The sequence below is a fragment of the Diospyros lotus genome, chromosome 12 (assembly GCF_014633365.1).
Source record: "Diospyros lotus cultivar Yz01 chromosome 12, ASM1463336v1, whole genome shotgun sequence".
NCBI lineage: Eukaryota > Viridiplantae > Streptophyta > Magnoliopsida > Ericales > Ebenaceae > Diospyros > Diospyros lotus.
Window position 1 is genome coordinate 935,250 of NC_068349.1, and position 16,968 is coordinate 952,217.

A 16,968-nucleotide genomic window follows, 5' to 3' on the forward strand; every position below is an offset into this window, starting at 1 on the left:
TATGTAAAGTTAAATAATTTTTAACTTTTAAGAGAAATATTTATAATATGTATAAATAGATTTTGTATGGATAATTAATATGTAAAATCATATTAATATGAACAGATTTTGTGTAACAGTTTAATTTTTTAGAAGTCGTCATAACATTAAGTTTTTCAGTTAATAGTTAGTTTTTAATTTATTTTTTTTAGTTGCTTTTTAAAAATTTTGACTTATCTTGAATCTGGTAATTAATTGTCAAGAAAAAGATGTGAAATCATGTATAGATAATCAATTTTGAAATTTTGATTATTATAATTTATATAATTAATTGATTGTTTAAATTATCTTTATTATATATATATAATTTAATTAATTTAAATTTAGTTTTTTAATTTTAAATGTTATAATTTTATTTTTTAACTTTTTTTTTCGTTGATTTTTTAAAAATTTGACATGTTTTGAATGTGGTAATTGATTGTCAAGAAGAATATGTGAAGTCATGTATGGATAATCAATTTTGAAAATTTGATTATTATCATTTACATAATTAATTAATTATTTAAATTATTTTTATTTTATATATAGTTTAATTAATTTAAATTTATTTTTTTATAATTTTAAATGTTATCATTTTATATATAACTAAATGTTATAATTTTATTTTGTAACATTATTTTTTTTTATTACTTTCTTAAAAATTTGACATATCTTGAATGTGGTAATTGATTGACAGGAGGAATATATGAAGTCATATATAGATAATCAACTTTAAAATTTTGATTATTATCATTTATATAATTAATTGATTATTTAAATTATCTTTATTTTATATATAGCTTAATTAATTTAAATTTATTTTTTATAATTTTAAATGTTATAATTTTATGTATAACTTAAATGTTATAATTTTATTTTTTATTTTATTTACAAACGTAGTGAAGTTTTTAGTGTGATGAAGTTGGTAATTAACCTTAATTTGATCTCTAAGTGCACGTGTATGCTAGGAGTAAGGTTTTTTTTATAATTTTAAATATTATCATTTTATATATAACTAAATGTTATCATTTTATATATAACTAAATGTTATAATTTTATATGTTAACATTATTTTTTGATTACTTTCTTAAAAATTTGACATATCTTGAATGTGGTAATTGATTGACAGGAGAAATATATGAAGTCATATATAAATAATCACTTTAAAAATTTGATTATTATTATTTATATAATTAATTGATTATTTAAATTATCTTTATTTTATATATAGTTTAATTAATTTAAATTTATTTTTTATAATTTTAAATGTTATAATTTTATGTATAACTTAATTTGCAAACGTAGTGAAGTTTTTAGTGTGATGAAATTGGTAATTAAGCTTAATTTGATTTCTAAGTGCACGTGTATGCTAGGAGCAAGTTAAATTAGTATAGTGTTTAAGGTTTTAATGTTTGCAATGTGTTAAGAATGATTATGTGCTAAAACATATTCTAATGTGTTATGCTCACCTTTCTCAACAGCAAGAGTCTGATTTTTATTGAAAGATTGAAAAGACCAAAATTGAATGGGAAAATATGCTTCATCAATTTTCAAAATTTAATATTTATATTTGTAAAATAAGTTTGGGGATTTCTAATATGTATGACGTAAGTAGACATGGCCAAAATTGAACCGGACCGGCGGTTCGAACCGGAACCGGACCGGCCGGAACCGGACCCGGAACCGGTCGAACCGGAACCGGACTGAACCGGCGAAATTCGGTCCGGTTCCGGTTCAAGGTTCCGGGGAACCGGAACCGCCGGTTCCGGTTCCGCGGTTCCGGTTCCGCGGAACCGGAACAACCCCCCCGTGCCCCCCCTCCCCCCCAACAGTCCAAAATTGGACCGTTGGCTGCCAATTTTATTAATTTTTTTTTTTAATTTTATAATTCCTATCTATATATACCCCTCCCTCCCCCACTCATTTTTCACACTTTCTCTCTCTCTCTCTCTCTCTCTCTCTCTCTCAAGTCTCAAGCTATTATTCTCTCAATTTTGTCTCTCGTTTAATATTTCAATTTCAATTTCTTCAATCTTCTCATTTTGTTATTTATCAATTTATTCAATTATATTGTTAATTATTTATTACTTGTTACTATATTATTTTATCATTATTATATTTTTTTATTATCATACTTTTTTCAAAAAAATGGCAAGTGAAAGTAGAAATTTTGAAAATGTTGAGTTTGAAGCTCAAAATTTTCAAACACAAGAGAGTGAAACTCAACAAAAGGGAGGTGAAAAAATTTCTACTTCTGATATTTTTAATATTCATTTCAAGAAAACACCAAAAGGAGATGGTAAATTTGATGTATCTTGTAATTATTGTAATCAGGTATACAAATTCAAGCAAGGAGGTGGATATGGTACTTTCGCCCGACATTTGCAAACAAAGCACCCGCTCAAGGTTGGATTGAGCCGCGATCAAACACAAATATCCGAGTTTGCTACCTCTTCAAACTCTCCTCAATTATTTCATTATAATGAAGCTAATTGTAGGTCTGGTTTAGCTGAAATGGTAGCAATTGATCATTTATCTTTTAGTTTTGGTGAAAAATTAGGTTTTACTCGATTTTGTCAAAACTTTGTTAATCCTAGTTTTAAATCAATTCCTAGAAATACTTTGAAAAGGAATTTGTTAAAATTGTTTAAAAACTCAAAAATTGAATTGATAACATATTTTTAAAACAATAATATTAATGTTTCTATTTGTAGTGATATTTGGAGTGATCATTGGCAAACTCATTCATATATGGGTATTACTTGTCATTGGGTTGATGAAAATTATGTTTTACAAAAAAGAATTCTTGCGTATCGATGTTTTGATGAAAGTCATAATGCTGAAAATATTTGTAGATTAATTCAACAAATTTTACAAGAATATAGATTAGTTAATAGAATTTTTTCAATTTCTTTTGATAATGCATCGGCTAATACTGCTTCTATTAATGAATTGAAAAGAATTTGCCAACCAAATTCTGGTGGAAATTTTTTCATGTTAGATGTGCATGCCATGTTTTAAATTTATGTGTTCAAGATGGCATTAAGTCACTTAATTCTTATTTAGATCCAATTAGAAATGTTATTTCTTATATTTGGGTACACCCTCGAACTGCAAAAGCATGGGCACATTTTTGCACCTCCAATGATCAAACCCCAAAACGTTTTTCAAAAGATGTCCCTACTCGTTGGAACTCAACTTTTAAATTACTTAATCAATCTTTTGAATATAAAGATTTATTGTGTTCTTTTGCAGCAAATTAGATTCCACAATATCCTATTTTTCCAACTATGTGGAATGTTTGTAGTTCAATTTTGAATATTTTACGAATTTTTAATGATGCTACTCATACACTTAGTAGTGTTTATAAACCAACTTCACATCAATTTTTAATAGAAGCAATGAATGTGGCCGGTGTATTAATGGAAGGAATTAATGTTGAAGAAATTTGTCATGCTGTTTTAGAAATGAGAGAAAAATGGTTACGTTATTATCAATTTATTCCTAAAATTTCTCTTGTTACTATGGTATTTGATCCTAGGTGTAAATTTGATGGTTTAATTGAGTGTTTGTCTAACTATTATTTGTTGTTAGGATTAGAAAATAATGAATAAATTGATGTGACTATTATAATTTCTACGGTTAGAACTTTATGCAATCAATTATATGAAGCATATGTTATTGCTCCTAGTAGTGAAGAATCATTTCCATCCATGGCTTCGAATTCCTCTTCCTCCCAACCAATGAAATGGGGTCATAAATTTTTAGATCAAAGGAGGAAAAAACCTAGATCGAGCTCACATTCGGAGCTCGAAACTTATCTAACCACAGTTTTTGAGTTTGGTGATGATACAGGTTTAAATTTTGAAATTTTGGAGTGGTGGAAAAGGCACAAGGAGACATTTCCAACTCTTGCAATTATTGCAAGTCAACTTCTTGTAGTTCCAGCTTCAACTGTAGCCGTTGAACAAACATTCAGTAGTGGAGGCAACATTTTGGACGAAAGAAGATCAAGATTGGCTCCAGAATCTTGGAAGCTCAAGTTTGCCTCGATGATTGGGAAAGAGCTAACATGCGACGTCAAGAAGAACTTATCCATTCATCATCATCTGACGAATGGGTTAATGATGGTTCAACAACGGCGACTTCCGACTCCAATGAAGATGCGTAGGATCCAACTCATCCAAGTCCATATTTTATTTTTTTTCACATTTGTAAAAATTAATTACTTGTATTACATTTTTGTTGTAATTATTTTTTAATGAAATTAAGTCTAATTCTATTTTTTATTTTTTATTTTTTACATTTGTAAAAATTAATTACTTGTATTACATACTTGTTTAGTTGTTTTAATTATTTTTAATGAAATTATTACTTATATTTCTTCAATTTTTAGTAGTGTTTTTTTATTAAAAATATGGTTGAGAATATTTATATTTACAATTACATTTAACAATTAAAAATCGAAACCAAACCGAACCGAACAACGGAACAATGACCAAAATTGAATACAACAATATTTAAAAAAAATTAAAAAAATTCGGTTTGAACCGGAACCGGAACCGTTGACCGAACCGGCTCAAACCGTTGACCGAACCGATCCAAACCGTTGACCGAACCGGCACGAACCGGAACCGGAACCGAACCGTCCCAAACCGCCCTTGGGCGGTTCGGTTCAAGTTCAAAGATTTCTTGAACCGGAACCGGCGGTTCATGAACCGTGGCCATGTCTAGACGTAAGTACTAATTAATGATATTATATTCTAAATTTCTTTATCTAATGATAAAATTACTACATTGCTAAAGTCGGGTTGTAAGTTATACATATATTGGAAAATTATGAAAGGTGTTTTGTCAAAAGGGCTCTTCTTAGCGATTTCTTGACAAATGCAACTAAGAAAATTCAATTGATGATCAAAAAGGAGGATAAGTGAAAAAAAAATTATTTGATTGGCTTCGAATTACAATGTTTTTTTTTTCTTTGTTATGACCTATTCCTATAAAACTTTTGAGGTTGTTTTGTTAATTGCTACTGAATTTTATTTGTTGGCTTTTGTTATAATTTCTTACGCAAGACAAACTTGGTTTGCTAATTCTTTATTTCTAAATATTTTGGTTGTTGTTGGATTTATATCTAGGCAATTTGTTTGATCTACATGTTTTTATTTTTTTTATTATTTATTTATTTATTTTTACTGATTCACACTTATGTATTTGCTCATTTTTTATATTCTTTCACTTCTATTTATTTGTATATTTTTTTTAGTCCACTAATTTATAGTGGATGTTTAACGTTCCTACATTCTTACATGCATTCTTTTTCTTTTTTTTCACTGCACAAATTATTCTTTATAGCATATTGCATGAAAATTTATCATAATTGAGCTATAGTTTAATAACACATACAATATTGAAATCATAACAGACGAGAAACATTTCCAATCAAATAATTAATAAAATGAATCGAGAAATCACCATTTATACTGAGTAATCAACTACCCTGCTACTAAGAGTTCAAAATAAAACATGTCATATTTTTAGTATTTTGTGCATCAAAGTGAAAATAGTGTGATAGAAATAGTAGACGTTAACCTCACTGTAATAAGTCACGAATACTATAGACGTTGGATACAATCTTTAGTTAAAGGCACATATATGTGTTAGTAAAAAGACCATAATAAAAGTATAAAAAATGTCAAAAAATAAAAAAATGTTAGACAAAAAGAGACATACATATTCTGAAATAATTGAATAATTAATTTTGTTGTATGTTTGTTTATTTCTCATGATTGTAACATGATTATTTTTTACTTTTCTATTATGATGTTAATTTATTATAATTACTAAATTATATAACTTCCGTATTAATAATTTTTTTTTTCTTGTGATATCCGTGCATCGCACTGGTGATCCACTAGTGTATATATAAATGTGTAATCCAAATAACAAAAAATTAGAATTATCACACAAAATAATTAAAATACAAAACTTAAATTAAGTAGAAAAGGTGGGCATATTAAGTGTAATCGAAATACCAATAACACAAAAAAACGCAGAGAAAAATATGAAATTGGCCACAAATTGTAGCAAGGCTCATGATTTATGAACAGGAGCGCGAGGAAGAGTGGATGTGGATTGGAGATGAATCTGGCGGCTTTTACCGGCCAGCTTCGCGCGCCCAGAGCTGGAAACGATGGTCGGTTTGATTGGTTATTACGTAAGACGATTGGGAGCTGAAGAGTCATCAGTCGGCTAGGCTCGAAGCTGCCTTCGGAAATAAGCGATTTGTAAACTGAACTGGACTGGACCCACAAGCTCGAGCTAGCTATATATACATATATATATATATCAGATGGATCGAAGGATGTGGACGGCGTTGCGTCCAGGTTCGTTCTTCTATCTCCTTGCATATATATATGTATGTGCCCCACTCCTCTTCAATGATTGTCTGGAGAGACAATCAATCGTATACACCACAATTCGATCGCCCACTTCCTACAGACTTCTCTCTCAAGGAATTTGTAGAGAGACAAAGAGATGGAAGGAAGTTCCGTTCAGACAATGAGCATGGGGAAGAAGAAGGAGAAGGAGCCGGAGCCGTTTCATGTGATTCACAAGGTTCCTTCCGGCGATGGCCCTTATGTTCAGGCCAAGCATGCTCAGGTTTGTGTATTAATTTTCCCGAGCTACTTCAAGCTAAGCCCCCCCTCCTCTCTCTCTCTCTCTCTCTCTCTCTCTCTCTCTAGCTAGTGTTCTTGATCATCTTCGAGTTAATTATTGATCAGATCCAGTGATAATTAATCGATTAGTTCAACGTACATGCTTAATTTACATTCACAACATGCAGAAGCCACAATGTATGAATTGTTGCATTGAACTGTTACCAAAATCAAAAGCTCAATTCCATACAAAAGGCAATTTTAAGTAGAATATATTTGATTCTAGTTTAAACAATATATCAAAATGGTTTCAATCACAAAATCCCACTCTCATCATGTTGTTTAATTGCATGTTTTGAATAAAAATATTTTCTCAGTGTCACTCTTCAAACCGATCCAAAATTCAAGGAACAGTCAATATATATGATCATATTTAGCTACCAACTGCTTCTTAATTTGGCTTTCAATTTATATATAACTATATCAATCTCTCTCTATGCTTCAAGACTGTGAAGCATTTCCATTCTTAAATAGAAAGTTCCATCATTTGGTAGCAAATTTTATTCCCATTAAAACCCGTTACGGCTGTCGTTAATTCTAGGTTTTAATTCAGTTTAATCATTCTATAAACAACTTCTATCTTCACAAGTGGATTCGGAGGCATTCAGTTTTATTTAATTAATGGAAATATATATATACATATACAGATGGAGGTCTTTGAGGAAGATTTTAAACAGTCTTGGAAATGCAACCATTGTGTAGCAATGGCATGGAAGTAATGAAATATATATGGAAATGGAAGAAGATGATTTGTAACTTTTACATATATATAATCCCCTTATGGTGTGTAATTAATCTTCTGTTTTTAACCGATTTGTTTGAGAATTCAGCTGGTAAAGAAGGATTTGGAAGCGTCAATAGTTTGGTTTTGGAAGGCAATAAACGCAGGAGATAGAGTAGACAGTGCTCTCAAGGACATGGCAGTGGTGATGAAGCAACTGGATAGAGGTGAAGAGGCCATTGAGGCTGTCAAATCCTTCAGGGGTCGCTGCTCCAAACAAGCCCAGGAATCACTCGACAACGTCCTCGTTGATCTGTACAAGGTAAGAATCAATTAAGAATATATGCAAATTAAGTGATTAATAGCATATATATTAATCTATCCAATTAGTAATTGATATGAGACTGCTGGGTGTTGCAGAAATGTGGGAAAGTAGATGAACAAATAGTGCTGCTAAAGCAAAAGCTGAGGTCGATATACCAAGGAGAGGTTTTCAATGGGAAACCCACCAAAACTGCTCGTTCTCATGGCAAGAAGTTCAAGGTTACTGTCAAGCAAGAAACTTCCAGGCTGCTGGTAATCATATTGCTCTTCTTAATTACTTCTCTCTTGTTCTCTGCTATTCTTGCCGGTAATTGGACTTGTTAAACGTTTTGAACAATAAACTAATGTCACTCTAGGCTATGTTTGGAACTAGCTATGTAGTTAATTAGAAATTAATGCTGAATGATGATTCTCTAATCTAATGGCTAATGTCACTCGCATCAAAATGTGTAAAATTATCCTTCTTCTTGGGGGCTATGTTTGGAACAAGGGCTTTCTTATTGGAAAAAGAAGAAATGGCCATACATTTTACATGTACATAAAAATCTCTGTCTTCCTTTGTTCTATTCTTTGCTCAAACCCTAGCTTCACATGTACCATTAATCCATGGAAAATACTATAGCCACAAACAAGTTTAATTAAAAACTAACATGACACGGGATAGCACTGACCTCAGTTCACAACAAAGGATAGAGAATTCAAAATATTTTTACTAGGGAAATTCAATCATTTTCTAAAGGGATCATTATCGAAAACGAATTATTTGACAGAAGACGAAAGATTCTTATCATAATTTAATTGAATTAACACTAATTGTTGGGCGGCTCACTTATAACAGTGATGATTGATCTTCGAAGGGTAGGGTGAGACATGCCGAGCCAAAAATATGATATAAGCTCTCGAGTTCTCTCTTGAATATACTATTGAGGAGAGGAGCACAGATGCTCTAATTGTATAGCCTAAGTAACAATGGTTCTATACAAATTTATGATAGTCATACCCAAATTTAATAATAAATCTACTTAATACAATAAATCATTGTTAGTTTTTGGTAGAACTATTATGAATTTTTATATATCATGTCAATATATAAGAATTATTTCCTTTTTAATGCATTGCTTTGCATCTGACTGAACAAGTTAATTGCTTTTGGTAGGGGAATTTGGGCTGGGCCTACATGCAGAAAGCAAATTACATGGCAGCCGAGGTGGTGTACAAGAAGGCCCAAATGATCGACCCGGACTCAAACAAGGCCTGCAACTTGACCCTCTGCCTGATGAAGCAGGCCCGAATCCAGGAGGCCCGCTCTGTCCTCCAGCCAGTGTTGTCAGGTGAGCTTCCAGGCTCCCACGATACCAAGGCCCGAAATCGGGCTGAAGAAATATGGGCTGACTTGGAAGCCCAAGAACCTGTGCCATTGGGCCTGGTGGGCCTCGACATGGAGGATGATTTCATAGATGGGCTTGACAAGCTGTTGCAAGAATGGGCTCCCCTGAGATCAAAAAGGCTCCCAATCTTTGAAGAGATCTCTCCATTTAGAGATCAGCTGGCCTGTTAATTTTGTAAATACGTTGGGATTAGGCTTTAGGGAATTAATTTTAGTGACATAATAATAATAATAAGACATAGGTGGGCCCGGGTGAGCAGATGTAAATTTCTTTCTGGAAAATTGCTCTTGTTTGAAGGATAGAAACAGATTTGCTTATCTACGCGTTCTTGTAGTTTCAGCCAGTAGATTTGGTGTACTAATGAAGCTAAGCTGATTGTTTTCATAATATGATGACCAGCACAGCTTCACTGCTGCAGATGTTTGTGTGAACAGGGCAAGTTATTTCATAGAAGGTTGATTGAATTCATGTGCTAGGGCTTCTTTTGCAAAGCGGTTTGACCGCTTATAAACTATATCAGCAGTTTATAAGTTGGTGAGATGTTTGCGTGCACCTCACCAGCGTTTAAGCTACTCAGGTTAAACGCTATTAGCACAGCATTTTGTAAAAGTTGTTGGGAGATAATTTTTTTGTAAAATGCTACTGATTTATAAACTGTGTTGACCAAATAATTTATCATTTTACCTTTATTATTTTTACTAATTTCCAACCATACCTTCTTCTTCAACCTCTGCCTCTCACCGCCTTCTTCTTCAGCTCTTTCCACTGCCACCGTTGACCATTGCCATTGCCCCCATCGGCTGCTCCCCATCGGCCATCACCCCCATCAGCAATATTGGTCGTCATCGCCCCCACCGATGCTCCTTAGATCTGCCTCCATCGCAAGCCGTTCGTCGCCCCCATCTACTTCAAGTTCTCCTCCGTCGCTAGTCATTTGTCACCCCATCGGCCGCTACCCGTTGTCGTCCCCACCCTCGTCTTCTCCGTCCATGCTTCACCTCCCCTCCTTCCTGTTGTCGTTTGTGTGTATATATGTAAAACAATAATCAATATTATATATTATAACAAAACAGTCGTCAAAAATTTTTCCCGCTCATTTTCACTTTCTATTTCGATATTTTATTTATTTTTTTACTTACCCGAAATAGAATTTTTATAGGTCATTAATTAATTCTAGCTTTATGGAAAACGTGTAATTCTTGAAATCTATATATGGTTTTTTCCATAATTAAATGGTATTTGGAGAATGTGTAAGTATACTGGTATATGAAGAGGCAAGATTTAACCCATATTAATAATTTTTAAATATTAATATAAAATTTTAATTAAAATAAATTACATAAAAATGATATTTTCTTAAATTTGGAGAAATCTTTAGATCTCAGGTAATACCGCCAAATACTGACTATCAAATAAATTTTTTTAAAAAATAAATTTAATTTTTTATTTTATTTTTTATAATTTACCTCTCATTTTTTTTCAATAAAGCTACCACTCAAAACTCTAAAACCCTTAATTAGTTTCATAACCATGCAAAAAAAAGTACAAATCTTATATGTTTATGTTATTACTTAATTTTGAAAAATAATTAGTTTGTAGGTTATGTTAAATTAGTTATTTAGGTAAAATTGAATTATTTTAAATAAGTTGTTTTAAGTTATTTTGACAAAATTAATATTTTGTATAGGCTATTTATATTTATCATATATTGTCATATTTTTTTTTGAAAATTTTATTATGTTTTATATTTTATTATTTATGTTACTAATTTATTATATGTTGTCATATTATTTATTATTTTGTATAAGTTATTTATATTTATCATATGTTAAATTAGTTATTAGTTTGTGAAAAATGTGTAGTTTTTAAAATCTCGAGATGGAATTTATGATTGTGAGGTTGTCAATTTTAAATAAATTCAATATATATATGAACTTTCGTGCATCGCACGGAAATGAACTAGTAAATATATATATATATATAACAATATTATAGTAATATATTTTTAATAATTATATATAATTTATCAATATCTAATGATAAAATTTTACTTCATTCAACAACATATCTATTTTTGTCTTTTTATTAAGTTATAATAACTTATCAAGTCTTTTAAACTAAACACGTAACTATTAACTAATAATTTAAAAACACATTATCAGTTTAAACGCTATCCAACTTAAATACTATAACCAGCTTAAATATTACATAGCTTAAAAACTCCAAAAATAAAAACTTAACCAAACAAGCCCCTAGATAGATGATGAGTTACTATGCACTCAGAATTACTAATCTTAGGTATAGGTGTCAAAGGGGCAGGGCAGGGTCGGCCCGGCCCGAGTCGACCCATGGGCTTTTTAAACGGACCGGGCCGGCCCTTTTACTAAAAGGGCCGGGCCGGGCCCAAGCCCTTTTGTCATTGATAGGGCCCGGCCCGGCCCACGACCCCCTTACATAGGGCCTGGCCCGGCCCACGACCCCCCTACAAAGAGGCCGGGCCCAGTGGGCCTGACCCTTTTTTTTCTTTTTTTTAAATAATTTTTTTAAAAATAATACATATAATATATACATATATAAATATCAAAATAATACATATATAAAAATTAATTTGTTTCTTTTTAAAATATTTTCTATCTTAATTCTTAAGTTTTAAATATTATTTCATTATTTTATATTTCAAAATTCTATATGCCTTATAATTTTTCTTGTGAATTGATATGAAAAATAATGTACATATAAAAAGGAGAATGTTTATTTATAATTTAAATATATAAAAAATTTAACTTAAAAATTTTAAATAAATTAATTGATGGTTATTATTTATATATATTACGAAATTAAATTTTTTAGTATTCAATATCAATAATTACTAAAAAAATAACAAAATTAAAAAAAAATGAGTAAGGGTCTTACTGGCCCATAAGGGCCCAACGGGCCACGGGCCGGACCGAGCCGGGCCCTTAGCCGGGCCGGGCCATGAGCCCAATTTCTTTGGCCCAGCCCGGCCCCCCAATGGGGGCCGGGCCAAAGCCTAGCCCGTCACGGGCTGGGCCGGGCGGCCCGCGGGCCGCCCGGCCCTTTTGACACCGCCCGGCCCTTTTGACACCTCTAATCTTAGGTATCTTTTCTTTTGCTATGTTCTTAAAAAAAAAAAAAAAACCATCAGTTGAATTAACAATTTGTTTGATCGGTAGTTTCAAGCATTCTATACGCTTTCGGTATTTTTCACTTGCATGCTGTCTTACTATAATACGACACAGGATAAAAGGTGGTGGATGAGTTGTGACATTTTTTAATGACATTTATGCATGAATTTATTGTATTTTATTATGAAATTTATGTATGAATTTATCCTTTTAAGAATAGGATAAGGACAGTTCCATTGATGATGTCGGAGGGTGGCTGGGTTGGGTTATAATGCGTCTAAATTCATTCCATCAACATGTCTAGGTTCATTCATCAGGAGCGTTGGGAAAGCAAATAAAGACAAGGAAACTTTCTTTTGTCATCTCTATTTGGATTATAATTCTTGCTTTTACCTTAATTTCAATCTTAATTTCAATAATGAAGATAAATCACAAATAAAATTTTAATGCTTATCTAACTTAAGTATCAAAGTCGTGACCTACTAATGCTAACCATTTAACATATACTCGAGAAATCTTAGTCATCTACACTTCCATTGATGGTGTGCTGTTGGGGTTGATTTGGGTTTTAATTAACTAATTTTAAACTAAAATTACTTATAATTTAGTCTAAAATTTTGAGTTTAAAATGGGGTAGGTGCAAAATTTTAATGAACGAATTATAGTTGGACGTTAAAAGGGTGACACTTAATGTATTGTGTGTGTATTTACATTGATTAGACATATAATATGACGTAAGAAACATTATGCCAAGTGTTACTCTTAAGTGAATTAAAATTCATAATTATAACATAATATGATAGGATTTTTTAAAATTTAGTGAAAGGATATAAATATTTTTTTTTATTTTTAGCTTTATCCTTTAAAGTATATAATCATTGTTAAGTGTTTTGGCTTTTTTTGTCAAGATATATCAATTAATAAACCCCTTTTTTTCAAAAAATAAAAAGTATGAAATGACATTTTTCAAAAAAAAATAAAAAACAAAAACGCAAGGAAACCTGAAAATATAGAGGTTTTTTTGTTAATATAATTTTTAATTAAAAAATTAAAAAATAATTATTTAATCAATTATAAATATAAATTTCATCATCTATTCAGATAAAAATAAACATAAATTATTTTTATTTTTAATGTAGTTGTCGGAACAATAGAAGCGAAATTGTTTCCATCTTTAATTTGATGTTTCTTGATGTTTCGAAGTAAAAAAGGTTTCCGAAACGTTAAAATAATATTGTTTTGATGTTTATATACATAAGAACTTTTCTTTATACTATTTTTGGAATTAGCATTTATCAATAATTTTATCTTTTATACTCAATTCACTAAAAAGTTATATTTATATACTTAGCATAATAAATATATATACATATATATTTATTTATTTATTTATAATAAGAGCAACGTTGGACAACAAGTGCACGTTATTTTCAAACATTAACTTTATTTTTAATATCTAAATAATTTACTTAGTTAATAATAATTACATTATATTTTAAAATATTTAATTAGCTAATCAAATTATTTAAATATTAAAAATAATATGCAATAGACTAACATACATTTATTATCTCTTAAATATAATAACAAAAATATTATTTGGACACTCAATTTTACACTTTTAAGAACACTATTTATGAATAAATATAAAATTAATATAAAATATCACTAGTATTGGACAGGCCCAAATCTCAATCTCAACCCCCAGCCCAAATCTCGATCACGGCCCTAGACCCTTAGCCGAATTTCGGCCTTGCACTAGCCTGTAGCAACATCATCACAGTCATCTGATGGGTATTATTGCGCCCGCTCAAGATCTCATCCTCATTAATGACAAATCTTATCTACGTTAATGAGGGTCATGTTGTCACCATATTATTATTTAGGAGTCTCTATCGGCGCCGAATACCCAGTCTTATCACCGTGCAAACACACGACGCATGTATATAGGAGAGTTTCTCCTCCTCCTATATATAACCCATCTCTCTTCAAAGTCAATGTATGTTCTATTTCTAACTTACTGATACTTTGTCATTTTACTCTCTTACTCACTCGAGTATTGAAATGCTTACAGGTGTCAACCGCCCTCCGATAAATCAATCGCTAGAACCCATCTTTTGCCGTTACAAGCTCGCCTCTAACTATTCCTTTGTTGTTGCAAGCACACCTCTGACCATTCCTTAATTTGGCAAGAAAGGAACAAATATAAAACTCTAACCTCCAAATAACATTTTCAAAACAATAATAACATTATGACGTTAATAAAGAGTAAAAGATTACAATAGACGACAAGTAGCAAGGCATCATGAACAGGAGCAAGAGTTGAGAGTGGATGTGGATTGGAGCTGAATCTGGCGGTCTTTACCGGCCAGCTTCGCGCGTCCAGAGTTGAAAACGAAGGTCGGTTTGATTGGTTCGATACGCAAGGCGAATGGGAGGGAGCTGAAGAGTCATGAGTCGGCTAGGCTTCAAGCTGGCTTCGGAAATAGGCGATTTGTAAACTGAACTGTACTGGACCCACAAGCTCGAGCTAGCTAAGGATTATATATATATTCTGATGTATATCAGATGGATCGAAGGATGCGGACGGCGTTGCATCCAGGTTCGTTCTCCTATCTCCTTGTATATACAGTTGCACCACTGCTCTTCAATGATTGTCTGGAGATCGAGAGACAATCAATCGCATACACCACAATTCGATCGCCCCCTTCCCAAAGACTTCTCTCTCAAGGAATTTGTAGAGGGAGAGAGAGAGAGAGAGAGATGGAAGGAAGTTCCGTGTAGACAATGAGCATGGGGAAGAAGAAGGAGAAGGAGCCGGAGCCGTTTCATGTGATTCACAAGGTTCCTTCAGGCGATGGCCCTTATGTTCAGGCCAAGCATGCTCAGGTTTGTGAATTAATTTTCCCGAGCTACTTCAAGCTAAGCCTCTCTCCCTCTCTCTCTCGCTAGGGTTCTTGATCATCTTCGAGTTATTGATCAGATCCAGTGATAATTGATCGATTAGTTCAAACGTATATGCTTAATTTACATTCACAATATGCAGAGGCCAGAATGTATGAATTGTTGCATTGAACTGTTACCAAAATCAAAAGCTCATCAATTCCATACAAAAGGCAATTATTTTAAATAGAATATATTTGATTCTAGTTTAAACGATCTATCAAAATGGTTTCAATCACCAAATGCCACTCTCATGTTGTCTAATTGTATCTTTTCAATAAAAATATCTGTTCAGTATCACTCTCCAAACCGATCGAAAATTCAAGGAACAGTATATATAACCATATAAATATCTCTCTATGCCTCAAGACTCTGAAGCATTTCCATTCTTAAATAGAAAGTTTGATCATTTGATATATAGCAAATTTTATTTCCATTACGGCCTCTGTCCTTAATTCTAGGTTTTAATTCACTTTAATCATTCTATAAACAACTTCTATCTTCACAAGTGGATTCGGAGGCATTCAGTTTTATTTAATGGAATTATATATATATATATGTGTGTGTGTGTGTGTGTGTGTGTGGAGCTCTTTGAGGATGATTTTAATCAGTCTTGGAAATGCAACCATTGTGTAGCAAGGGCATGGAATTAATGGAATTATGGAAATGGAAGAAGATGATTTGTAACTTTTATATAATCCCCTCATGGTGTGTAATTAATCTTTTGTTTTTAACCGATTTGTTTGAGAATTCAGCTGGTAAAGAAGGATTTGGAAGCGTCAATAGTTTGGTTTTGGAAGGCAATAAACGCAGGAGATAGAGTAGACAGTGCTCTCAAGGACATGGCAGTGGTGATGAAGACTCTGCATAGAGGTGAAGAGGCCATTGAAGCTGTCAAATCCTTCAGGGGTCGCTGCTCCAAACAAGCCCAGGAATCACTCGACAACGTCCTCATTGACCTGTACAAGGTAAGAATCCATGCAAATTAAGTGATTAATTAATAGCATATATTAATCTATCCAATTAGTAATTGATATGTAACTGCTGGGTGTTGCAGAAATGTGGGAAAGTAGATGAACAAATACTGCTGCTAAAGCAGAAGCTGAGGTCGATATACCAAGGAGAGGTTTTCAATGGGAAACCCACCAAAACTGCTCGTTCTCATGGCAAGAAGTTCAAGGTTACTGTCAAGCAAGAAACTTCCAGGCTGCTGGTAATCATATTGCTCTTCTTAATTACTTCTCTCTTGTTCTCTGCTATTCTTGCCGGCAATTGGACTTGTTAAATGTTTTGAACAATAAACTAATGTCACTCTAGGCTATGTTTGGAACTAACTATGTAGTTAGAAATTAATGCTGAATGATGATTCTCTAATCTAATGACTAATGTCACTCGCATCAAAATGTGTAAAATTATCCTTTTTCTTGGGCTTTGTTTGGAACAAGGGCTTTCTTATTGGAAAAAGAAGAAATGGCCATACATTTTACATGTACATAAAAATCTCTGTCTTCCTTTGTTCTATTCATTGCTCAAACCCTAGCTTCACATGTAGCATTAATCTATGGGAAATACTATAGCCACAAACAGGTTTGACTAAAAACTAACATGGCACGGGATAGCACTGATAGCACTGAGTTCACAATAATGGATAGAGAATTCAAAATACTTTTATTAGGGAAAGTCAATCATTTTCTAAAGGGATCATTCTC

At 32.2% G+C, this 16,968-nt stretch overlaps 2 protein-coding genes across 2 annotated transcripts; both read left to right on the forward strand.

Annotated features, from left to right (window-relative positions):
• Positions 1 to 6,408: 6,408 nt before the first annotated feature.
• Positions 6,409 to 9,815, forward strand: LOC127814016 (protein SULFUR DEFICIENCY-INDUCED 1-like). The gene is made up of 4 exons (XM_052355229.1): positions 6,409 to 6,681; positions 7,568 to 7,780; positions 7,879 to 8,034; positions 8,939 to 9,815. The coding sequence occupies exons 1-4, from the start codon at positions 6,556 to 6,558 to the stop codon at positions 9,338 to 9,340; spliced, it is 897 nt and encodes a 298-aa protein (XP_052211189.1). The 5' UTR covers positions 6,409 to 6,555; the 3' UTR covers positions 9,341 to 9,815.
• Positions 9,816 to 14,643: 4,828 nt separating this feature from the next.
• Positions 14,644 to 16,962, forward strand: LOC127814017 (protein SULFUR DEFICIENCY-INDUCED 1-like). Its single transcript, XM_052355230.1, has 3 exons — positions 14,644 to 15,205; positions 16,015 to 16,227; positions 16,317 to 16,962. Exons 1-3 carry the CDS (start codon positions 15,104 to 15,106, stop codon positions 16,542 to 16,544), a joined length of 543 nt encoding a protein of 180 aa, XP_052211190.1. The 5' UTR covers positions 14,644 to 15,103; the 3' UTR covers positions 16,545 to 16,962.
• Positions 16,963 to 16,968: the final 6 nt, after the last annotated feature.